This window comes from Cyprinus carpio, chromosome A7 (genome assembly GCF_018340385.1).
Source record: "Cyprinus carpio isolate SPL01 chromosome A7, ASM1834038v1, whole genome shotgun sequence".
Taxonomy (NCBI): Eukaryota; Metazoa; Chordata; class Actinopteri; order Cypriniformes; family Cyprinidae; genus Cyprinus; species Cyprinus carpio.
The window spans coordinates 14,743,203-14,770,039 of NC_056578.1; the positions used below are offsets into that span (position 1 = coordinate 14,743,203).

The window sequence follows — 26,837 nt, forward strand, 5'->3', positions numbered from 1 at the left end:
TATAGCAGCGCCCCCTTATGTGCACTTTCTAAACATGTGAGCTCTGAGCTGAACTCCACCAAAAAGACTTCTTGTGAAGTAAGTTAATCTCCCTCAGTTTTGTCTGTATGGTTATATTATCGGTTGGTCAGCCATGCTACTTTTACCCTCTTGTTAGCTGTGTAAGATGGGGAAGATGCCCCCTTAAGAACAATGTGGATTCACTTTTAAATTGCAACATATTGAAATATAAGTTTAGCATGTGCAGGATGATGACGCATCAGCCAATGTGTCACTATAGGAAATAAATGGAAACAGTTGCTAGTTGTTATAGCACAAAATGTTAAATATTAAATGAGGGGTAAGATGGCCCCCCAGATAAACATTTACAGATTGTATAAGTGACTTTTGATCATTCTCATTAATTTAAAGTACTTAATCAACTATTCTATTTAAAATGTTATTTTGACAAGTTGAATAATTGAATAACCGATGACAAAGCAGAATTATAGTAAAAGAGATTCATCTGAAAACAAAAATTATTCTATGATTTATATGCAAGCATATGAATATTTACATATTTAATTGCCCATATTTTAGCTGAAGACATGTCATAATAGAAACACTATAAATGCAAATGATTTTACTTAGTTAACCGATAGGTTTTAATGAAAGCAAAGATGTCTGAAATGTACATCTAATTCATGGAAAAAATTATAACCCCACTAAATACAACAAGTATGAAGTTTTAAAATAATAAAAATTAGTAACAACATGCCACTTGGGGCCTTCTGTGGTCATTTTATCCCAGTGGTCTATTTGTATCTTTTTACTTAAAAATAAAAACTATAACTTTTACTCCACAAATCTAAAAACACTGACGTGTCCACAAATCCCTCATTAACAAATAGGCACAAAAACTTTGATATTCAGCATAATACAATAGATCACTTCAGAGACACAGAATTACATCAACATTGCTCTATTTAAAAAAAAATACTGAGATTAGATTTTATGCCATCTATGGTCAAGAAAAAAAAAAAAAAGAAGAAGAAAAAAAAGACGAGGGAGGTAATCTTGCCCCTTATCCCTATTTAACATTTAACGTTAGCTGCCAAATATTATAGTCTCTTATTTAAGGGTAGACTTTTACATTTAAAGATCAAATAAAATTAATAATTACAAACAATAACAACCACAGTGAAAACCTTTGTAATGGTGGTGTTGATTACAAGAAAAAATTATGAGGATGTTGAAGATCGAAGTGAAGACGTTTATTGCAGCATAGTAAAGTATGGTATTAATAATAATTTAAAAAGATTATGTGGTACAATCATCATTTTATTGTTTAGATCTCATAAACAATAAAATGATAAGTCAAAAATACTGTGATCTGAAACACTTAATTGAATAGACTGTGTGTCAGTTGTCCTTGGGCTTTCATCGAAAGAAAAGTCTAGTAGCTACACTAATTGTAGGACAGCCCCCTAAAATAAACATTTACGGTAAATTCCTTGTTTATTTAGTCTGTCTCAGTTTTCTGTTTTCCCCGACTTGAACCTGTAGACCTTATGTTTGCAACAGATCCTTATCGATCAGCTGCCGCCTGTAAATGACTGTAAACATTTCCATTGCTCCCAGCAGAACCTTGATGCTGCTAAATTAAATATTTTTAAAATGCTGGATTCACTAAATTTGTTATATTAATCTCAGTAATAATGAAATACCGTAATAGCCTTTCATAATGAAGCCTTCATATACCACACAGTTACACCCGTTTGCACTTCCTGGTAGGAATTCCCAGTATTTGTCACTGTAGAGCGGGAAATGAACAACCTAAATACCGGTCCGGAAGCGCTGATCTCCCGGCTCCGCTAACCGGGCCATTTAAAATAATTCGAAACCGAAAACAGTCGAGTCCACCCCTCTGTTGCGTCAGTCGATTCACAGAGCTATTGGCTCATTCTGCCGCCCACGGCCAACATTACAAAGAGATCAGACCAGTTTAAATCATGACTGACAACTGCTGCTTCAGGATTCTCTTAACGCGCTTGCCTTTCACTTCCAAGAACTGTGTTCAATACGGAAATACTGTCAAAGACCTATTTATTCTGAAATTATGCATGCAAGCATTTTGTTCTGATTTAACTGTCGAAAAGCATTCGTGTACGCTACTTGGAGATGCCAGCTGCCCTCATGGACAACTTTGACCAGGGAAGTCCTTTCTCACAAAGTGATTCTCAAAGTCCTCATGATTGGGTATGGAGTGAATTCATTCATTTAATGTTATTTTACTATGTATAGCCTAAATATAATGCTGTTATTACAAGCAATAAAGTACCTATTTAAACTGTTACTATATTTTCTAAATTATTTGTTATATTTAATATTTTATAGCCTATAGTATGTTTTTGTTGTTATTTGTGCATGTGTGTTTGTATGTATGTATGTATATATAACAATGAAATAAAAAAGCAAATATTATTTGTTTATATATAAATTAATTCACATATATATCTGATGAATATCTTAAGCACACAGTCAAAGGACCACAGGCATCATCACAGAGAAAAAAACAGAGATGCAGCTCGCAAGAGTCGCAGAAAACACACAGAAAAGGCAGACTTGCTGCATGAGGTCAGTAGCAGATTAGGACCTTTGACTCTCTCTCTCTCTCTTTCGAACGAATGGGTTCGGTTTGCTTTGTCCCTATTTATGTTACCTCTTCAAATCCTTACATTTGTTGTGTACCTGTATTGTATATATCTTTTCATTCACATTACTCACGCAAATATAGTTATACTTGTTGCTCTTTATTATTGTTTTTGTCAGCTACATAACCCGTACCCTTATAATTCTTTGGAATTATTAAGTAGCCTAACGTGTCATAATGATAACCTTCTGCAGAATGTGTAAGTTTCTGCGGAGGATATTTTTTGTGTGTTTGTTAATGATTACTTTGTAGTCTGTGTGTGTGGGTGTGGGGGGAGCATTTGTATTGCATAACCTTTCAGTACAGAGGAGGCATTTCTGGGAAACACAGTTCATGACTGGGACAGCTTACAGATTAGTTGCGCTAGTGCCAGACTAATTATTTCAGTTTAACATCTGACATGTCATATACCTTCACTTTCACTTTTTCTTCAGATGATGTATAAATCTTGGACTTTCCCTTTTTATCCAGCCAACTAATCGCATCTCAGATCCTTTCCAAGACTAACAAAACACGAGGAAGTCTGAATTGTTTTTAAATAAAGTGTGTAATGCACTATGAACTTGCAATTCAATTCAAATCTATTTTATATTACTTTTTATTTTATTCCACTCACAAATACTCTATATTTAACGATGCCACATTTCTTTCACTTTGTAACTTCTGCTTTTCAACTGAATTCATCTCAGGATTGTACTGTTTATAAACTCATTTATTTATTTATTTTTACTTAGGAACTCCAAAATCTAGAGCAGTCTAATGCCACATTCGTAAAAGAAATTGCTGAACTGAAGAAGGAGCTTCAACTCTACACCACAGCTTTGGAACAACATATACCTCACTGCACTAAACTATGTCCATTTGAACCATCGGTTACTGTTACTGGAGGTCCTTCCACAGCTACACCCTCTACCTCAGATATAACATTCAGCACTGACCCTAACTTCTTGCCGGACCTTGCATTCTTACCAGAAAGTAATTCAGCGGGCATATCTCTAACAGACCTCCTCGACAGTAGCGACTGGTATCCTTGGGACTCAGTGAATGGGAACGGGTGCCTGCAGCAATTCTGAGGTTCTGGACAGTCAGTTATGTTCTTATTTGATGACAAGGCTTACACACTACTGAATCCTTCAAACAGTTCTTTTTGTTGTGTTCAGATGCTAATGGTGCTAAAATCCCTGATCCATTAAGGTGTGAATATGTTGTCTAATTTATTTAAACAATACTTACAGATGGCAAGATTTAATTTACATGTAGCTATATTTTACATATGGGCATTATTTTTTTTAACATGTAAGACCACAGCCTAAATGTTAGGCTTAGTGATTCCATACTTTAATCCAATCCTTTTTGATTTATAATGTGAAAATGTTCAGTTATTTCATAAATTATATTTTAATAATTTTAAGAGTTATTTTTTAAAATATGGCCAGTGACACTCATTCTCATCCAGATATATAAAGATATTCAAAAATACTTTTAAGATTAAAGCAACTGTGTGTAGTTTTGTGTATTTTGTTGACTTTGGAGCCAGCTACAATTAAGTGGAATTTCCTTGTAAATATATCACTGTTCAAATTACAGTGGCTAGCTGTAGGCTACACATGCATTTGTTGCTGCTGTAAATAAGTCCGCTCTTTTTGTGAAATTTCATGCTCACCAAACTTGCATATTCCCAGAGCAGTGTGGGGTAAAACCCAGAAGCTATTCACTTTATAAGAAGTCAGTGTACCATCAAAATGATATTTTAAGGTACAAATGGTACATACTGTTGCATTAATGTCTTACAAGACGTACTACACAACTTCTATGATTATTTATATATATATATATACTTTATATATACTTTATACACACACACACACACACACACACACACACACACACACACACACACACACACACACACACACACACACACACACACACACATATATATAGCAATAACACATCCAAACACATGAAGGAAGGAGAAAGAAAGATGAACAAACAGGCAACAATCCAGTATAGTTGAACATTTGTAGAAAACAAAATATGTACCCAGTTCAGAGGAATGTAACAATCAGCCTAAAAAGGAGACCAAGTATGCCAAAAGTCATTAGGCCTCTGATGTAAGTCATAGGTTAGCTTTTCTAATGGTTAAAGAGAAGCAGCCTGAGTCAGCCTGATCTGTGGGGCTGACCATAACAGAATTTCTTTTTTTTTGCCAAATATGGTCAAAAATTTAACACATTCTGTACTTGTAGATATACATTTGGAGGCAATGCAAAGGATTTATCAGTAATCTTCTGTACAGTTTTGTGACTCTCCCTCCAGTGTACTTTGATCCTGTAGCCATGTATCCCAAAACACATGCATCACTGTACCAATGTGAACCTTACATTTAAAACACAACTGGGAAACACTGAGGAATATTTTATGAATGTGAATTGGTGTTAGGTACGTCCTGCGAATAATAATACATCCTAGTTTTGTTTATGGTTCAAAACTTTTTTTATTAGCCTGAAATAAAAATAATATTTTAGTGGGGATTAGTAAAAAAAAAAAAAAAAAAAAAAAGTGTAACTGTAGACTGCCAAAGTGCCATTGAAAGGAAATAAAAGGAAATGTTGGATTAAACAACTTGACATTTTTTCATTCTTATTTTTATTGTTAATATTTAAAAAACCTTTGTCTGTCAAATCAGTGTGGTGTGACCTATAGGCTATGCAGGCAGCCATTTTACTGACATGTTTTGATATTTTTTTTTCTGGTCAGGAAAATGCTTAAGCAATTATGATATTAATGACTTAAAATTTTATGATATTTGTAAAATATATATATATATAATATATATATATATATATATATATATATATATATATATATATATATATATATATATATATTTAAAAAATGTGATTTTCTTTTAAAAGTTGATATTAAGCCTTTCTAAAACGTTTTTAGACTAATTTAGTCTTTAAAAACATTATTTATTTATTATGCGGTGTACTTGATGGTCATCCAAATGGACATTTTTTAAAGTCATTAAAATATAAATGTAGTAGTTGTATAAAAAATTTTAAGAACTTGATTTTTAAAATAATTTTTGTATTTGTCATTGACTCGTATAGCTACACCTAAGAATAGGTCAATCAAATCAAATCAAATCAAATTTCTGTAAAACAAGCCATATCAATAGTACTCAAGTCTTTCTCGATGCTAGCCTACAGCAGTTGAGGATGGTCTCTCGTTTGCCAAAACACCCATAACGCCCATAAGCATCACATTTAGTAGTTTGGAGTTAGGTCAGCGGCACGTCGTCGTTCGTCTGATATCACAGAACCCGTAGTTTATCACGGACTGAACAAAAATCAGCGGATACAGCGACGGGTGAACGCTTGGAATAACGCACGAACGAAGCAAGAACAATGGCCAACCTGACAGTCCCAAAACACAGCGGCTAACACAGACTGAGGCAGCCAGTGAGGGAGGGACAGAGGGAGGAGAGGGGAAAGGGGCTGAGGTAGAAGACAGCTGTCTGATAAAGATACGGATGAAATAAAAACAATTAGTCACTTAAACGGTGAATAGAGTCAACGGTATAGCCATATAACATCGCGACTTCTAGAAGAGGGTCGCGCAAATGTAGGAAGAGTAAATAAATAAATAAGAGCGCGTGAGCGTCATCCGCAGTGTGTAGCATCCACATCTACTTGCACCACCTGAAGACAACGACCGACACTGACAGCTGGGAAATAAAGAAACGGGGGGAAAACACGAGCAATCAGCGGAGAGGAAGGGCGACGGGGAAAAACACCGAGACTGTCCACGTCCTTGTGATACAGAAATAATTGACCAGCGGTTTCTTTTAGTATTTGAGGCGAGGAGGTAGAAGGGGGTCTCAGTGCTGCAGCGGCCGCCGTGATGCTCAACACATGTAGGCACGTTTGAAGCAGTTCATCCCCGCCCTGTGTGGATCTGACCGAACCGAACCGACCGTACGGTAACGGATTTTAGTAGGGGGACGCCGGAAGGCTCTGAAAAGGACTTGAGGCGCAGAACTGGTGACTGGTAATATGACGATAACCCTTAATTAATAAGTGATGCATTTGTACCTGTGTGGAGGAGATAAAATCTGACAGGATTTTAATTGCTCGTTTGTTTTTCCAACATGGATTGATTGGCCCATGATCACTGTATAGAATGCGTATTACACCCGAGTTTTAACACGGTAGCCTACCGATTTATGCCTCTAGCCTATAAATATTTAAATAAAGAGCAAATTTAGGCCGATGACTTTCTGATGACGACAGTAAGGCAGAGATGTCTTTATTGTAGAAATGTATGTCCACCTCGATATCTCTTCATGAAGATATAAACAATTACATCCAGCCTTGTGCTTATTTCCGAGTCTAATCTCGTTTTTTTATGTAACACGGGCGAGAGACGCGTCAAATTGAACACCCATTGGTTTTACTCCACCATCCCTCTGTCTACATTTTGACCAGGTTAGATAACTTCTCTCTTTAGTCGATCCCTGCTTGTTGATTTTACTTTTTAAATCCAAAAAATAAAAAATAAAAAAAATTGACTAATAGCAAGGCTTAGGAGCCTGCTCTCGCCGTTGGCCTCCTTCCTCGAACAATCTTCTGCCGAGCACCACCTTTGCAGCGATGGAGACCCCAACGAAGCTACCTCCGTCGAGCCCATCATCGCCGACCACGGGCTTCTCTGTACCGAGCGCGGAGAAGGTAGACGGCTTCCCCCGCCGCTCCATGCGCCGTGCCCGGCAGCGACGCTCCCATAGCTCTTCACAGTTCCGCTATCAGAGCTCCCAGGTGGAGCTCACGCCGCTGCCCTTACTTAAAGGTAGGTTCCTTTAACTGGGACGTGAGGTGGTTTGTTTTTAATGGCCTGTTAATTAGGAAATATGGAGAATAAAAATGAATCCCCTGAAAATGAAATGGGCTATTACAGTCTTGTTGGTGGTTGTGAATTCAGTGTCTTCTTGAGCAGCCTGAAAGATGTCATGGGACCTCCATAAATGTAACTAAATCTTCTGAGGAGCACAGCTAGACTCAGCAGAATTCCCTGTAATGATACCGCCATTCAAGGATATATAATCTAAAAGATCCAATGTTTTAATATTGGTTATATATGCTGGAAAGTGTTTTTTGTAACATTAAATTCAACTCAACTCAAATAACTTGTGTTGTGTAGCAGAAACCTGACTTATATTGAGTAACCCCAATAAAATTAGATGTATCAAAGTAACATAGCAATGTAACATTTCTTATGATGTATAATGCAGGGTGTTGGCAAGTGCAGGAAAGAAGAAGCAATTGCTCATTGCAGTGGGATTTGCATAACTGTTCATTCATAAAAAGTGAAGCAACATAAACCATAGAATCTGACTTTCTAGTCAACAACCTAGTCCAAAGTTTGCTGGGAATCAGAAACTCATAATCCGGTTTAGTTAATTGCAACAAAATTATTAATGTAGTCCAAATGCACTAAGTAAACTTCGGTTTTACAAATGTAAGTGTTTTTCATGGCATGAAATTAAGGAGAAATTGTGTTCCATTACCTCATTTTAAAAAACTTAATTAAATTAGCAGCAAAAATAATGTTTTGAATGCAATGTTTTCCCCAGTGGCATCTGAAGGCTTGTCATAGTCGGTGCCAAGTACTTTGTTAGTTTAGGAAGCTTTGTGGTTAAAAGCATCCTCAGTCAGGACACCATAATAGTTCCACTTCCATGAGCTCATTTTGGCCATCAACCAGAAGTGATGGAGAGACCGTAAGCCACAGAATGGGAAGTGGCTGGGAAGTTACTTTGTTGAGTGTGGGGGTAGTTTGAGATAATCCATTAATTTATGGAAGTATAGGAGTGATAACATTTTGTGACAAGAACCTTAGAAAGCTCTGAGATGCATAGCACCTAATTTTCAGAGTAGCTGATCTGTGTTATTTTTCACAAAGAATACACAGTTGCAGTGTTATCCCCACATTTATGGCACTCGGCTTCATAGGTTTTCCAAGTTCATGCACGATTTCATGATTCACACTTTAGCATGATTCACTTATTCTAATACGGGAATCATCTGAGCGAGATTTCCAGTGAAGTTGGATTTAGTGGTACCAATTTTTCATGAGACACTCCAGCTGAGGGTGTGCTGCCAGTTGGTGTGTCACAGGGGGTCCAGACTGAGCCCCTGTCCTGTTTAACCATCCAACTGACCTGCTTTTAGTCATTCACATGTCACAGAGACACATCTCCAGTGTTAATCAACATCTTATTTCGTCTTACTAAGTACAATGAATTTTAATTTGGAATTTCACCCCAATGACTGGCTATAGATTAATTTAACTCTGGTATTTCCTAACCCATAATTGTATAAAAATGCACAGTTCTTTTGCATGTAATATTATGTTTGATTATACTTAATAAAGAATTAGTTTAATTCTAGCCATGTAAAAACAGGCTGTTAATGAAAGTTAAGGAAGATTTCAATCAGTCTCAATTTTTGGATCTTGTACTTAATTCTATTACTGAACTCAAGCAAAATAATGATTAATATCCCTTATAAAAATAGGTAATGATTATTATCCCTTAAAACAAAAAATTGTTGCCTCTTCTTTAATGATCACAACATCAAAATAACACCTAGAATGGCAATTAGTAGTACATTTTTTGTTTGCACCTTGTACCTGCTACATATTTAAGCTCCATTAATGGTACAGCATATTTAGATGTGATATATATAATGCCTTTCAAACACAAGATTAACTTAGAAAAGCATGACAAACACCACCTGATAAAGAACCTGTGAGTGTCTGCTTGTTCTCTGAATTTACCTGCGAGTCCCTATCTGTGCATGTGCAATAGAGAGAAAGTGAGGAAAACAGATGAGAAGCTTTATCAGTCCAAAACATGACACGAATCTTTAATTTGTCGAACGGCCAAGAACATGGGCAACGCTGCCAGGTTTGCTAGTCTGGGTTATTAGTTACCGAAAAAAAAAAGATTGGTGATGTATTAATGGTCTGAGGAATTGGTGGTGCTTATCCTCATTTGTAGACCTTCGAATTCTATTCTTCATGTTATTTTCTGTTTTTTTTTTTCCCTTTTAAGCCTCAGGAGTGACTTCACTACTAGTCCTCGTGAGTTTGTGAGCATGTGTCTCTGTAAATAGCTGCCACTGCTGGAGGGAGAGTGTCTTCACATAGACAATGGGCAGCTCAGAGCTCTCAGTCTGCAGATTCAGAACTCCCAAATCCATAAGTGAAAGAGAAGTGATTGTTTTGGGCTAGGACAGCATCTCAAATCTATTAGCAATCACCTTGGAGAATGATGATTGCTGTACTTGTGTACTGTAATCATCATAGTCCAAGGAATCATTATTACAGGATAACAAATATGTCTGTGTTTAAGAAGGTGATTTTTTTTCCGGGGTGGGTATATATCTGCCTGCTTCTTCCTGCAGGGTTCAGCTGGTCAGGACTGGTGTTGGGTTACAGTACACAGAAGGCCTGATCCCACTCTGGCCTCCTCCGATCAATAAAAAGGGCAAGAGAGGAAAAGGGAGAGAATAAAAGAGGGAGTGAGTGATAATAGAGATAGGGAAGAGAAAAAGAGCATTAGAGAAAGAGAGAGAGAGAGTGAAGTGGATAAGCACGTGAGGCTGTAAGTGGAAGAACACTGTACTGAGAGAGAGCTAGTATTGAGAACAAGATTGGTTGAGCCAGATTGGTCCTTGTCCATAGAAAGTGAAGAAGAAAACACACACACACACACAAATATATATAACTGTTTTAATATATTTTAAAATGTAATTTATTGTAATGGAAAAGTAGAATTTTCAGCAGCTGTTACTTTAGTCTTCATTGTCACATGATCATTCTGAACTTATTCTAATATGCTTATTTGGCGCTTAAGGGACATTTCTTTTTATTATCAATGAAAACAGCTGTGCTGCGTTATGTTTTTTGTGGAAACTGATACATTTTTGTTTCTTTAATGAATAAGGAGGTTCAGAAGAACAGCATTTATATAAAATAGTTTTCGTATATTGTACAAATTTTTACTGTCTGTTTTAGTCAGATTTGAATTACTTTCAAAATATATATATTTCTGACCCCAAATTTTTTTATTGTAGTAATCCTATTCATATTCATATATCATTACATTATTTATATATTCAGCCATATTTGATGATAATATTTGATTATATTGCATTACTTAATAATAAACCATTTTCTTTCAATAAATATAAATATACGTGATTAAAAATATTAAGTCGTGCTTTTACCTTAAAGCTTAAGTAATAGCTTTAATTTAGAAGATATTACAGTATAATATAGCATTGTATGTATTTATTAGTTTTATAATATAGCTTCCGGTGTTGAAGTTCAGTTTTCCCTGGAATTCCTAATTTGCCTACATCATTCCACATCATCAAAAAAAGCTCATGTGAAATGTGGCAATTCAAGGTTCCTGTTTTGTTGTGCAATATTTTTGCTCTGCTCAGTTATGGGTTTTGGTGGTTAAAAAATACAGGATCTCAACAGCCACCCAAACACAGTAATATCTCTGTAACCATAAAGAGTTTCCTTATTAAAATCACACTGCCACAGAAAGAGACCCACAGAGTGAATGAGAGTGAGAGAAGGATGGAGAGGAGGGGTAAAAGGAGATCATGAGGAGAGGAACAGGGTAGAGGGATTACATCATCTCTCCTGCTCTCTCTGCACTGTTTTCTTGCACTAGCATGCATCTCTCTCTCTCTCTCTCTCTCTCTCTCTCTCTCTCTCTCTCTTTCTCTCTCTCTCTCTATGCCCCACTGTTGCTTATAGGCCACTCTATATTTAGCAGCTTTGCATGTACAACATTAGAGCATGTTTATTAGAGACGACTAGTGTGATATTCAAAATTGTTGCTATTTCTTCACACAAGTCATTATAGTTTTCACATTCTTTCCATGATTTAAGTTCATTTCAAATTCATATTTCATTCATACTCTCATCATTGCTCTTACCCTTATGCGCTGTGCGTTTCAGGTTTCTAGTGTCTCCGCCTTCTTTCCCTCTCACACTTTTCCCTGGACAATTTTGTTTTGTTTTTTTCCTGTTCTGACTGCTGTGGCTGTGTCATGCTCTTTTGCACCCTATCCTTCCCTCTGACTACAAACAAACACAAACCGCTACTTGACCACCTCTTTTCATCACATCCCTCTCTTTATTTGCACTATCTGTTTATTATTTATTCTATCTGTCTCCTTTGACCTAGCTTGCTGCATGCCGACCCACTTGGTTTGAGTCTAGCTGTTGCAGACTGTTAAGACTAATACACATTTTATGGAGAGTTATTGTACAGAGTGCCATGCTGAGGCTAAAGAAAAAAAGAGAGCTATTCACAAGTCTTAGTACAGGAATGGTAGGGTATGTAAATTGTGTTGAGTGTTTTTGGATGAATGGAGTGGATTATCATGGTTTTTGTGGCTCGAGGTGCTACGTCCACAGAGGAGTGAGACAGCACCCGCTAATCCTGTTAGCATCAGACGCCTCCACTCATTTCTCATTAGCATCCCGTCCATCCACTTCAAGAAATTTGCATTAATGTACTCTATAGATCCAAGTGCCTGTGTAACTCCAGCAATCTTTAATGTAATTGTGCCATGTGAGTGCATACACTTTTAAAAATAATGGTTCTTTATTGACATTGATGGTTCCACGAAGAACCTTTAAAGTCTATGGAACCTTTCCATTGCACAAAAGGTTCTTTTAAGTTCACTGAAAGGTTCTTTGAGGAATCAGAAATGGTTGCATTGCTATGAAAACACTCTTTTGGAACCTAGCATTACAAAAAGTGCTGAAAAAAGCACTAAAAAGAATGACATTGTGTAAAGGAATAGTTTATTGAGAAATTACAGTTCTGCTATTAATTATTTATTACCCAAAAAACCATTACTACTGAGCATAAAAAAAGAAATTAATAATATTTTCTCCACAAAAAAAAAGAAACCACTCACCAAAAAAACTCATCAACCAACAACCTTCAAAATAAAAATAGATTCTTTTGTGTTCTGCAAAAGAAAGAAAATCACACAGGCTTGGAATGACATGAGAGTCGTGAGAGTAAATAATGACAGAATTTTAATTTTTGGGTGAACTTTTACTTTGATTTAAAGGTTCTAAGGATATTAAAGGTTCTTCATGTAAGCATAGATGCCAATATAGAACCTTTATATGTGTACAATGCTAGGTTTATTAACAAGCTAGACTAGGAAAAACGGTAAATAGTCAATGTGCAGTGTAATTGTGTATATTGTATAAGTATAAGTATATATTGTATATTGTATAATTTGTGTACTAGATTAAATCTTCTCACCTTCCTGTCCCACAGATGCTCCAGTGGCAGAACTTCATGACTTGTTCTGTAAGAAGCTGCAACAGTGTTGTGTGCTTTTTGACTTTCTGGACTGTGTGGCCGACTTGAAGGGGAAAGAGATCAAACGTGCCGCGCTGAATGAGCTTGTGGAGAGCGTGGCCACCAGTCGCGGAGTCCTCATCGAACCCCTGTACCCAGAGGCTATTAAGATGGTGAGATGAATCGCAAAAGAGAGAAAAAGTGATGGTGTAGGATGAGATTTGATAAAAAGAGCAGAGGAGGCATGGGGAAGATAAATCATTGAGGGATACACAGGATCTCTAATGCTCCAAGTGCACTTAAAAACTCAGAAGCATTTACGTTTCCTTGTGTTTGGCTACATTAGCTCTGTACAGTATGTAGCTGAAATACAAAAACACCTTAATTGGGAAGCAATTGATTTTTGTTAACTGGTGCTTTAATGTTTTGATGTGAAAGACAAAGGGGAGAATTCACTAAGGATAAATTTGCACCCTCTGATAATACAGTTTATTTGCATTTGCTGTTGCGTTGTTTTTTTAGCCCCTCATTTACTAGAGGAATTATGCAAATCAGGTAACAATGAATTACTGTTGCTCTGATCAGTAGAAATGTACACAGACATCTTTTAAAATGAAATTCTATTTACCTGAAATTCCATTCAACTGAAATGCACAACTGTGCAAAGCAAATACCAATGAGCTCCAGTAAAATCTATAATGAGACTAAGCAATGTTGAAAAGCATTACAGTGAATTAGTTTACATAGAAATGACTTTATAACTTTATTTCTTCTATGAAACATAAAGGATATTTTGAAGAGTGTTTTTCACTATGTACTATGAATGTCAATCATAACCAAAATTGTTTGGTTTCCAACAATAATTACAGAATTTTCATTTCTTGGTCAACTATCCCTTTAATTGAAATGTTCACAGCATTGCACTGGATTTCAGTTGGTTTGTGAGTAATTTTTATTTATTTATTTATTTATTTTTATGTCAAATAGCTGTTAAGTGAATTTGCATTTGAATATGGTCATAGATTAGTACAATGTTTTATATTCTGATGTCATCTTACCATTTTGAAGCAAGGAAGCTCATAAAGGCGAACAAGTCTTTCATTATCATTTGTTATTCATCATTTGTTGTCTTATTTCAATGCTTTAGTAAAACACAACCTCTTCTTCCTCTAGATCTCAGTGAACCTTTTTCGAACTCTCCCGCCCAGTGAGAACCCTGAGTTTGATCCGGAAGAGGATGAACCAGCTCTGGAAGCCTCCTGGCCTCACTTACAGGTACATACATTCTGAAGTTCTTATATACACCAAAACACAAACACACACAGTGACACCATGAGGTGAGAGTTTTTTATAGCTTGTGTCCCAGCTCTGATTCCATTTCCTCTCTCTTTCTCTCTTACCCTTTTTTTTTCTAGTTGGTGTATGAATTCTTTTTACGCTTTCTTGAGAGTCCAGATTTCCAGCCTTCTCTTGCCAAGCGCTACGTGGACCAGAAGTTTGTTCTACAGGTAAAGAGATTGTATATATGTAGAGATATAAGTATAGAGGCCTTGTGTGATTTTTAACAATTATCATTTGTAAACATAAATAGGCTGCAATGTAATTTCATAACAAAAATAATATATTTGTTATTCTGTATTTTTCTTTGCACTAATATATAATAAAATAAATACATAATGAATTTATGTGAATGAAAATGGACAAGTAAAGTGGACTCAACGCAGTCATTAGTGATCTTAGCCCATTTTCAAGTCCAGTCTTTAGAGACAAACATTGCTAGTTTGTAGTTTTGGCACACCCTGTTAAACATTTTCAGTGTGATTTTATGTTTCTTTTTTTTTTCTTTTAGCCTTGATATCTTCGAGCAGCAATATGAGATTTTAAATGTGTATTGTATCGTAGTCAAATTGCAGTATTTCTCAGATACCCAACAGGCAGTCTAACCTCCATGTTGGACTGTTAGTATTTCTGATTCTACTCACACTAATTATAAATATTCATGAGTAGTGCTTTTAATAAAGTGCAAAAGGGCTGACTGTGTGTGTGTGTGTAGCTGCTGGAGTTATTTGACAGCGAGGACCCCAGAGAGAGAGAATATCTGAAGACTATCCTGCACCGTGTCTATGGCAAACTTCTGGGCTTGAGGGCTTACATCCGGAAACAGATCAACAACATCTTCCTCAGGTCAGTCATACAGACAAAATGCATGAGCAGTATTGATATTACACAGCCAGTGACTGCTTTTTGTTAGTCTTTATATCTGCCATTATATCTATTTTTAAAATCTGCAGGTTCATCTATGAAACTGAGCGTTTCAATGGAGTTGCTGAACTTCTGGAAATTTTGGGAAGGTAGATACACTTTCAAACTGTCAAAATAGAAAGCACACTAAGTGTGTGTTAGAAATCTGATCAGATGATGTTTATAAAGCAACCCAATGTAAATTAGAAGATTATAAGGTAGATCCCTGCGGTTTATTCATTGTTTCCAGAGCTAGGAGGTACATATAGCATCTTATGATATTTGTACTATAATCTTAAATGAGTAAATTATAGTGTTACATAACTTAATGTAGCAGCAAATTACTGGAGAGATGCTGTATGGTGTGTGAGCTGGTGATTCAGACACTTAGCAGAGACCTCCGACATCAGCGCTCGCTGCATGTACCTGCCGCGTGTTCTTCAGTCATGTCTCCCATCCTCAGCGTGTCCAGCCATATAATTCACAGCCATGTTCTCAGTGAAACCAGTGCTGCTTTGCACATTGGGTTCAATGCACACAAAATGGTGTCTGTTTCTCGATGTGTTTAATAGCATAAACAAAGCAAACCTTTGACAGAGAGAAATAGGGGAAGAGAGAGACAACCAGGGGGAGGCATGAGTCAGAGTGTTGGGGATGGAGGTCTAAATTCAGGTTGATGCCAGTAGTATTTATAGTGCCTACCACCCACACATCTCTCTGATCACTACTGAAGAGAGAGAGAGCGATAGAGAGAGCTGTGGAATTAGAGTGAGAAACAATGGTTCCCATGCAGAAAAATATGCATTTTAGGTTTTTTTTTTTACTATATTTTTAAAATTATATGGTCAAAAACATAATCAGAAAAGGATATTGATAATATATATTATATAAAAAAAGTAAAATATATATTAAAAAAATCTAGAGATTTTTTAGCCATTTTTTTAAATATAGGAATAAGATTATAAGAAATATTATAATATAGAAATATATTATAGTACAGAATCATTTTATAAATATATAATGTGTCATGTTTTATAAAATACAGAAAAATGTTTAAATAGTTTTATCATTGTCAATTTTAAAAAAGCCGCAAATTTAAACAAAATATATTTTCAACCATTCTGTTTACAGTGCATTTGGAACAGATTTTTGCCAGATAAAATATGTATATTTTGCTAAATGACCGTATGGATGGAATGGAATTAATTAACAACTAAGCAATGGGAGGAACAGCCTGAGTAGAAGAACAAAGATAAAACTAAGGAAATGAGAGGAAGAGAGGAGGATGGGGGGGGGGTAGCGGGGGATTAGCTGATGAACAATAATGTGGCGAATGAGTGTACAGAGCATCATCAAGACGACTGATACTAATCCTGTTTTATTCTCCCTTTTTTTCTCCCTCTCCTCTCCTCTCCTCTCCTCTCCTCTCCTCTCCTCCCATTTCCTCTCCTCTCCTCTCCCTCTCCTCTCCTCTCCTTTTTTTCCAGTATCATAAATGGCTTTGCTCTGCCTCTTAAATCAGAGCACAAGCAGTTCCTGGTGAGGGTCCTGATCCCCCTGCACACTGCCAAGTCTCTCTCCATTTTTCATGCACAGGTTAGAGTCAGACGGCCAGACACTCACACTGGGATGCACATACAGATCTGATGCTGTTAATTAATGGACTGTAATGGGCTATCATACCACAAAGGGGCGCTAAATACTAACGCTAAATCCAGTTGCCCCAAAAAAGTGTACAAAGTGTACACTTACAGAGAGTTCACACAACTATCATTTACTCACGGTCATGTCATTCTAAACTCAGCTTAATGTTATTTTGTTCTGTGATTATATCTGGTAAGTTGCAATCTTGAGCAGAAATGACTTTTCATACATCTACTAAAATGACTGGTTGGTTAAAAGTCATTGCAAGATAAAAATGGAAAATGGCCAGTCAATGAATTGCAGTTTAAGTCACTTCTGTGTTGGTTTCAAGAGAGAGACCTGAAGGTTGCTGCTTGGTTTCCACAAAAATATTAAGCAGCACAATAATATTTTTAATAACAATACAAAATAAAACTGTTTTCACTGTATTTTTGATCAAATAAATGTAGCCTTGGCTAGCAATAAGATCTTACCAACCCCAGACCTTTGAACTGTATTGTATGCTTCCTTTTAATAGATTAATATATATATTAACAGCATGTTTTTTCTGAAAAGTGCTTTTGTAATATTAGGACTGCCTGTTTGTATATGTCTATAAGTGTGTGTGTGCATGTGTGTGTTCTGAAAGTGCTTGTCCTACATTCTTACACTTCCCCTTTTCCTTGTCAATATCACCCCATCCATAATTCAGTGGCCACACTCCGGGCTGTTTATACTTCCTACTTGCCACAAGCGCCTATAGAGCTCTCCCAGGGAATGCCTTCAGGTGGCCAGACCTATTTTATGTAGCTTCCACAGAAACAGAAGCACAGTGCAGCCAAATCCTTAATCACACTTCCCTCAAGCCTTCTTCAGAACATCAGATGTTTCTGGAGAGCTCTTAGTGAGATGAAAGGCTAAATCCCGAACTCTATTTTTATAAATTGTTTTGTCACCAGCATTAAAAGTGCATTTCAGTGACTCTTTTGACCTCCATGTAACCTGTGGCTGTTGGTTACTATTTTATTTGTTTGCTCAGGAACTAATGGTGAGTGGTTAAGTTAAGGCTGGGGGATTTATATTGGATGATTAGAGCTTAGTCCCCATTGAGCCTCAAACTACTGAATGACACCAGGGGATATATTTTCACTCAGGTGTCTCTTGGTTGGTTCTCAGGTAGACAAAACATATGAAGACACACACACACACACACACACACATATGCACACATACATATATGGAAACCTGTTTCTGCCTGCTATTTTTTAAAAATAAGAAGATAATTGTGAGATGAAATTTAAAAGGGGAATAAACAATTACTTTCAGAATTGTGAGATATAAATCAAAATTGTGAAATACAGTCACAAATGTGAGCTATAAAGTTGGAATTGTGAGATAGATCTCACAATTTTGAAGAAGTAAAGCTGCATTGTGAGATAAAGGGGCAGTTTATGATTGACAAGGTTTGCAGATTTCAAATATAAAGTTATTATTGTGAAATATAAAGTGGCATTTGTGAGATGTAAGAAGAAATAATGCAAAATAAATTAACTGTATTCTTTTTTTTTTTCTTAATTTTGCTTTTAATCTGAAGCCCACAATAGGCTTCCATTACCTTCTATATAAATTCAGACACATAAAATACTAACCTCACAAGATAAACATCTGAATCTTTTTATAAAGCACTACATAGACGGAGAACTAAGAGGATAATTATGATGTTCTCATTGGGAAAGAATAAGAAAGAAAAAAAGGGAGTTAACAGTGCAATTACCCCCTGGGGAAAGACAGAGGTTTTATGTGACATCAGCCCTTCCAAAGTAGACACACACACACACACACACACACACACACATGCACACACACACCATCACCACCCTAACCACTCACCCAGGCAACGGTGCAGAAGGGCTTCCGTGGTAACAAAAACCACACACTCATTCGTGGCCATATCAAATATGCACACACACACACACACACACACACACACACACACACACACACACACACACACACACACACACACACACACACACACACGTGTAACCTCCCTTTGGAAAAACATCCTTTTCTCACCCTGTTTGCCTGTAATCTATGAGGCTCAGGTGCTTTATGTGTCTCTCCTCTTCAGGAAATATATAATATAAATCTGGAAATAAATGCAGTATGTGTGCTCAGACTAGGATGTCATCATTTAGTTATGTAGAGTCTCAGTGGTTCTTCTTGGAACACTAGGTTGCTTTCTTAAAACTAAGAGTCTATCATTTATTATGCTCAAATCACTTTGAACCCGGTTGAGTTGGTCCACTAACATATTGTACTGAAGACCAGATTTGTAGTTACTTTAAACACAATACATTCATTCAGTTTATATATCTGACATGAAGTGTGTCTGGCCTAGGGTAGGAGTTTTGATGCCAAGGACAAACATGATGATCCTTAGCTTATACTGCAGGTTTACTGTTGCAGTATCTGCGCATGCCACACATCACGTTTCAAATAAAGTTACACCTACATTATTGGCACCTACATATGTATTTTTTCAGTACAGACATGCATCACGTCAGTGCATTGACTGCTGCAGAAACTCTGGTGATGATAAAGCCATGTGGTGGCATTTGGGATCTTGAGTAGAAGAATGGTTTATTTGTGTAGTTAGCTCAATGCTTCAGATCAAACCATGAACATCAGATAAGGGCTGGAATCTTTTTCTCACAGTGAAAGAGTGAGCTTTCACAATAATCAATGAACAGTCTCCTTAAAGCATGGCTGCACTGATCAACAACCCCACAAACATGCACGCACACACACACACACACACACACACACACACCACACACACACACACACACAGTGGGCACACACACACCACAACTACACTCATACCCTTTAATCAGAAGCACTTGCCGCTAAAATCAATAAGCCTTTGAAGTGACATCTGTAGTGTATAAAAAAACCTATAAGTGACTTTATATTAACCATTTTATGCTCTTTTCATGTAGCTGGCTTACTGTGTGGTGCAATTCATGGAGAAAGATGCCCACAGTTTACAGAACATGTAAGCCTAATTTACTTATGTCGTGCATCTTCATATACATACCAGAATTGCTACTAATACAATTATTTCTGTGCTGTCACACCCAAAAAAGATAAATGTCTTATTCATTATGTGTGCCTGTTTTATCTCCTTCATTAGATCATCAGGGGGCTGCTGAGATACTGGCCCAAAACATGCACTCAGAAAGAGGTGAGAAAAGCATTGCATACATAAAGTTTTACCTCTCAGACTAGAGTTCCCAAACTTTTTTGTCAGCTGAACCTCTTAGGCAAAAAAGGTTAACTTGAAGTACCCCCTGAGATTTTAAGTAAATATTTCAATAATTTATGACACATTTGCATGTTCACAGTTCTCTGATGCCGATTAAAAATAATAAGTATTATTATTAGTTTTAACTCTAGTAAATTACATTTGTATTGTTAAATATAATTTTTTTGATAATTATAATAATGAATAATTTTTAAACACGCAGTGCATCAGACCCCAGTTATGCAACCCTTTGAATTGTTAATCACACTATGCTATATTTGTCAAATTTATTTGTGAAGAGGAAAACCCCTTGAGATGTAACATCTCGTTTTCGAGGGGACCTCAAATCACAATTATTGCAGCCCCATTTATTTTTTTATAATTTTACATTCTATATAATTATAGAACACCTATTTGGGAAGCCCTGTCTCAGATAATGACTGTTTCCAAGCTGCACATTTAAAAAAAAAACATAAATGTGTGAATAGAAACCAAGCTAGTGATAATTACTAGTGACAGACTAATACTGTATATGTAACAGACCAATGTTTTGACATGTTGAGATTTATGTTGAGAAATTTTAAGCAGATGCTGAAGGTTGTGTTGGTTGTTTTCTAATAAATAGTGGCTGATGAATTTTGACATTTGTTAATTCACTCACATTTCTCAAAAAGATGTTTTGAAATCCATTCATGTGTATGTGATTGAAAATGGGCTTCACTCCAAGTGTGCTTGCCTGGAAATATTTGTTAGTGTGTTTATACAGTATATAATTTTGTCATGTGATCCCAGGTGATGTTCCTGGGGGAGATCGAGGAGATTCTGGACGTGATTGAACCATCTCAGTTTATCCGTGTGCAGGAGCCTCTATTCAAACAGATTGCTGCATGTATCTCCAGCCCTCATTTCCAGGTCAGCTCCCTCTTTCACACTCGAGCATTCCTCCCACACTGTGTCGTTCACCAGTGCTGCTCGTCAGAAGTCTTCCTGTAGTACTTGTGAACACATGGAGGTGATGTATGCACCTGTTTGTGTACAGGCATGGGCGTCGCTAGGCCATTTTTAGGAGGGCCTCCTAAAAAATTTGCGATTAGCTCCATAAACTCTACGTGAATTCGTGATCGCCTCAGTCCCCTTTTAATTTCATATGAAAATGCTGGCAGACTTTGGCTCCTCCCCGTCTTTCAGCACGTTCTTCAATCAGCAGAGCGAGAAACAGAGGACGAGGTGTGTGTTTATCCATAGATTGTTATATATATCTGCATCTGTGCAGTTCTTTGCCATAAATACAGTTTACAAAATCGATCGGTTTTCCCATCTACTGTAAAGTTTTTCACTGTGTTTCACCGCTCATCACACACAGCTGTTTCCTCCAGCGAAAATGTAACAGTAGCCCTTAACACATATGAACGCATACTTTATAAAATGTTGCTATTTTCATTTGAAAATTGAACTTTCAATTACAGTGCATGTGGAATTAACTACCATACAGTCATGTGCAGAAATGATTAAAGACAGTGACAGACAGTACTTGAGCATAGAAACAGGTTTGTATACTTGAGCTAATGAAAGAGGCTTGTTGCAAACAATGCAACAGTAAAATTGTGTGTGTGTGTGTGTGTGTGTGTGATCAGGAAGACTTGTATTTGGCTTATTCAGTACTCAAATGCTATACCCATCTAACTTATGCAATACAGTGAATACTGCAATAGGTTTAGTATACCACCCTATCCTATTAGTCAAACATTTTTCTTTATTTTATTCATTTATTATTATAATTTTTTATTATTATACCCTCATTGGGGGCTGAGCTCCCCTAAAATGAAAATCCTAGAATTGCCCCTGTGTACAGGTCCCTCATTCTGTCTCTTTATTCTGTCTCAGGTTGCAGAGCGGGCTCTGTATTTCTGGAATAATGAGTACATTCTGAGTCTAATAGAGGAGAACTGCCAGGTCATCCTGCCTCTGGTCTTTGGCACGCTGTACAGAGTTTCCAAAGAGCACTGGAACCAGTCAGTGTCATTATAACGTGTTTAGAAACTCTTCAGTAACAATAATTCTATTGACATCAATTAAGACTTTTTGCATAGGCCTGTTAGACAATTATTTTTTGTCTTTTTAGGACGATCATCTCTCTTATTTATAATGTGCTGAAGACATTCATGGAGATGAACAGCAAGCTCTTTGATGAACTCACAGCCTCCTACAAAGTGGAGAAACAGAAGTGAGTACATGACAGTGCTGACGTCAACATGAACAGTATTACAACTCATTTTGATTGTAAAAGGGTAGGACAAGACTTCATAGGTTGCATCATAAAAAGTGGTCATTACACACCAGAATGAAGCCAGGTTGTTGGATGAAAGGAGTTAAAATATAATTGAAATGAATAATAATCAAAAATTATTTATTGATGGAAAAATATAATATATTATATTATATAAATAATATATCAGAAAATAATATATTAGATATATAAAAATAACTGAAATTAAAATGTGGTTGTTTTTGTGTGTATGTGTGTGTGTAGGAAATATGTAGGCCTATATTATATATGTTAATACATCTATAATATAATAAATATTAATGCATAATATAATATACTATTTAAATATTACATGAATAACTAAAACCATTAATTTAAGTTATATATGTTATTATATAACTTAAACCTGACAAGTTACTACTAAAATGACTAGAACTAAAACTGAAATAAAAATTAATTAAAATTAAATAAAAAAATAATTAAAAATGACAAAAAAGCACAAATAAAATTACTTAACTAAATAAAATGAATATAAGATGTAAAATAAATTATAAAAATGAAATATATACATTTAATCTAAAAATATGAATAATTATTATAATGTTCTATAAGTTACATATGGTTAGAAAAACAATATAGGTAAAGGTAAAAAGCCACTGAAAACCAATTCCAGGGTGCCAATATTGTTCCTTAATAATAATTATATATATTTTTTAGCATTTTTATTTAACATTTTTATTTTTGTAATAAAACATACCAATTAGGCTGGACATGCGTATTTAGAAGTTAAATGTGAACAAAGCACATATTTTGATCCTTTTTTAAAGCCTTTTATGCTCTGTTTTACACTCCTCCCCTTACCTCTTTCCTCTACAGGGAGGTGAAGAAGGAGAGGGAGCGAGCTGAGCTGTGGAGGAATTTGGAGGATCTGCAGGAGAGGCGGCTGCAGAGTTTGACTGAGGCTAGCAGAAACCAGAAGAACCTGCAGGAGAGAGAGAACACAACCAAGAGCCAGTCAGAGACCAGCGCTGCCAACACCACCTAGAAACCGCACACTCACACACACACACACACACACACACACGCGCATACACACACGCATACACACACACACGCACACATACAAAAAATATCACAGCACTGTAAAACACAGTAATTACCTGACTTGGGAACCAATCAATGCCTCAATCTCCGTCTGAAAACACACGCACACCATGCAGACACTACCGTCACAAGCACATGAACGTCAGCCTGTCCATATGTAGATATCTGAAAAACACTGAAGCACACATCACACACAACCAGTGAGATATAAAAGAGAAAAAAATGCGTACCTCTCACATGCGTCCTACTATTTCATATGCTTCATACACGCTTTTCACACACCTGCCTCTCTGCATCTTTTCTTTCTAATCCTACACCAACCGGGATCATCAACCTTACCATGCGAAAAATACCTGCATGGGGTGAAACACACTCACACACACTTGCAATCAAACACATCCTTCATTACTGTCATTCCAGAACTGGCTTTGTTTCTCTCGGGCCCGATCCTACCCCCCTCGCCCGTCAATCGACCAACAGACTCTGCATACTGTCAACACTGAAGAGGAATGAATTATGATGATCCAGAAGATGAAAATTCTTTAAAAGTACAGATTCTAATGTTCCAACTTCTACAGCTTATTATAGAAGTACTACTTCTATGCTAATATAACTGATGTTTTTATATATAATTATATATATATATAAATATGATATCTATGTCTGATAATAGTGTTGGTGGGGGTATTCTAGTGTAGCACCTCATAAACATGACTGAAGTATGCTGCTAGGTAAAACTAAACTTGCTCTGAAGTGACAACACTTTAGTCTGTTCTTATGATTTTTTTTCTCATTCAAAATATTTTAATTTAGCAATATTCTCATCTGTTTTGAATAATAAGTGTCTGGCGATTTTTTATTTTATTATTATTTATTTATTTTAAATCAAATTGCTTGCAAACATTCTCTTTGTATTTCAGTACAACTTCGAGAGAGGGCAGACTCTTATTTTGTCTTGATTTTTGTTGCTTATATTTATTGATGTAGATGATTGCTGATGGGAAGGAACTGCGTGTGTAGGCATATTGAGAAAGCTTAAGAAGAATCTGATGCGCGAGTGTGTGAGTGTGTGTGGATGTTGTAGAGAAGTTTATTCCAGTTTAGAAGAAAACAGGGATTAGATCAGAATGTACCATTCACTTTGAGTGTGCGTCATAGCTCAAATGAACTGCCACTGTTGATTATTGCTTTACAGTAGTCTGTCTTATTGAGAAATGGGTGAGAAAAGCATACACTCTTGTTCTTGTTCAAAAGAAAGCACCTGGATTGACTCCCTTTTGCTTGAGCTCTGAGAAAACTGGTATCTGCAGAAACATTACATTTCATAGGAACAAAATGGAGAAGAAAAATGAAATAGAATAGAAACGGCAATAAATATGGACTGAAATTGTATGCATACGTAGCATCACTTAAACTAGAGTTGCACTGTCCTTTTGATCAAAGTCTTGTGTTTAAACATAGCAATGTATTTTTGGGGGACAAGCGGCTTTGGGATCTGAATGTATAAAAGTGGGATGAAACATGAAAACTTGTGTTGAATAACTCAGCATCATGAACACATTTGTCATTATTCTCACTCAAAACCTTTGACACATCTGGGGTTTTTGTTCACTTAGTAGCCTACAATATTTATACCTTTTCTTTTACTTCTGAAAGTTGTTGTTGATTCAAAGCTGACCATTTAGTTTTAGTCAGGCTGACAATCACATCATTGACATGAAGCTGAAGTCATTCAGTTCATTCCTAAAACATGAGCAGATGTTTAAAACGTGATTTTATTAAGTTTGCATATAGTGTGTTGTAATGTTCCAGTATAGATTAATGGTAATTATAATTAGAGTGATGTCAGATTGTCCTATTAAAACAGCAACAGCTTTTGAACAGCAAGGCATTCAGTGAAACGACATGGTTTGCTAATTTTCTTCCTAAAAGCTTCTGGCTTCTGCTTGTGGAGTCAAACAGGTGAGTTGATCTCCTCCAGTTTCTTGTTTTATTGCTGTTTTGTTCTTATAATTCAGTTAATTCAGATTTCGCCTCAGTGTCATTTATTGCGGTAATATATATATATATATATATATATATATATATATATATATATATATATATATATATATATAGTATATATATATATATATATGTAGATATTGATTTCAAGTTAACATTTTTTCATGGCTGGTGTAAACAGTCACATGACCAAAGCTGTTACAGTTTCCCCCCCGATGTCCTTCAGAGAGAACGACCATATTTTATACAGGGTAATATTTAAAATGTCTATAATGAATAAGGCTGTTCTGTCTGACATTATAAAACTGTACATTTACAGATATTGTTACATTAAATGAAACAAACAAACAAACAAAAATTGAAAGCATTCTTGGATTTTTCCCCTCTCCCCCATAACTGCCTGATTGTAAAGAAAAAAAAAAACATACAAAAGTTATCTTTAGCACATATAAGTTTGCGTATTCATTAACTGTAATGTGCGTTATTGTTGCGAAATTTGCGTGACAGTTAAAATATTTTGGAACATAACCTACCTTTCCGCTCGAAAAAGATGACAATTACGAACGTCTTGTTTATGATTTATGTATTTAACGGGAGTGGTGTCTAGAAATCGGGAATTCTGAAACTTCCTCAGAATATGATTCACAGTTTAAAACCCCCGGAAAACCCGACGCTGGCGACGTCTGCTGGTCACACGGATGTAAATGCAATCAGAGGCCAAGAACACCGGTACTCAATAGTTGGTAGAATATGTTTTCTTATATATATATACCCTGACCACTTCTTAGTGACCGCTGTGTATTTTCTGCTTATGTTTCCTGAGTTTTATTCGAGTTTCCGTGGCTGTGTGGTACATGATTTTGCTTTTGTGGAAAAAGAAGCCAAGATGCAGGAGTCTGTGAATAAACAATGAGGCATGCTGGGGCCACTGCCACACCTGGGAGGTGACCAAAACCTGCTATATTAAACTTATTTATAAAACTGTTTAAAAAAATGAGAACAAGTGGTGTATATGTTTGTGTATTTATTTCTGTGTGACATGTGTTCTTGCATGTTTTATATCACAGAGGCCGGTCCTGGAGCCTCCATAGGTCTACATCCAGCAGCACCACCGAGTCTGTACCTACAGCCGAACACGGCACCTGATATGCACGTTTACCAGTTTGTCACCCTGGTGTCTCCCCAA

At 36.3% G+C, this 26,837-nt stretch overlaps 2 protein-coding genes across 3 annotated transcripts; both read left to right on the plus strand.

Annotated features, from left to right (window-relative positions):
• Nucleotides 1–44: 44 nt before the first annotated feature.
• On the plus strand, nt 45–4,198 carry LOC109093066 (basic leucine zipper transcriptional factor ATF-like). 2 transcript variants are annotated; one of them, XM_042759860.1, is made up of 4 exons: nt 45–78; nt 2,139–2,238; nt 2,512–2,616; nt 3,427–4,198. In XM_042759860.1, the coding sequence occupies exons 2-4, from the start codon at nt 2,161–2,163 to the stop codon at nt 3,763–3,765; spliced, it is 522 nt and encodes a 173-aa protein (XP_042615794.1). In that variant the 5' UTR covers nt 45–78; nt 2,139–2,160; the 3' UTR covers nt 3,766–4,198. The 2 variants fall into 2 exon arrangements, with proteins under 2 accessions (XP_042615794.1, XP_018962340.1); XM_019106795.2 differs by lacking the exon at nt 45–78 and having other exon boundaries at nt 1,259–2,238.
• Nucleotides 4,199–6,171: 1,973 nt separating this feature from the next.
• LOC122145607 (serine/threonine-protein phosphatase 2A 56 kDa regulatory subunit beta isoform-like) lies at nt 6,172–25,203 on the plus strand. Its single transcript, XM_042759861.1, is given in 14 exon segments — nt 6,172–7,546; nt 13,083–13,279; nt 14,280–14,381; nt 14,522–14,614; nt 15,160–15,290; nt 15,398–15,457; nt 16,835–16,943; nt 19,973–20,011; nt 20,014–20,028; nt 20,167–20,217; nt 21,070–21,189; nt 22,162–22,289; nt 22,400–22,501; nt 23,420–25,203. Coding segments are annotated over 14 exon segments (1,512 nt in total). The 5' UTR covers nt 6,172–7,350; the 3' UTR covers nt 23,589–25,203.
• The last annotated feature ends 1,634 nt before the right edge of the window (nt 25,204–26,837 follow it).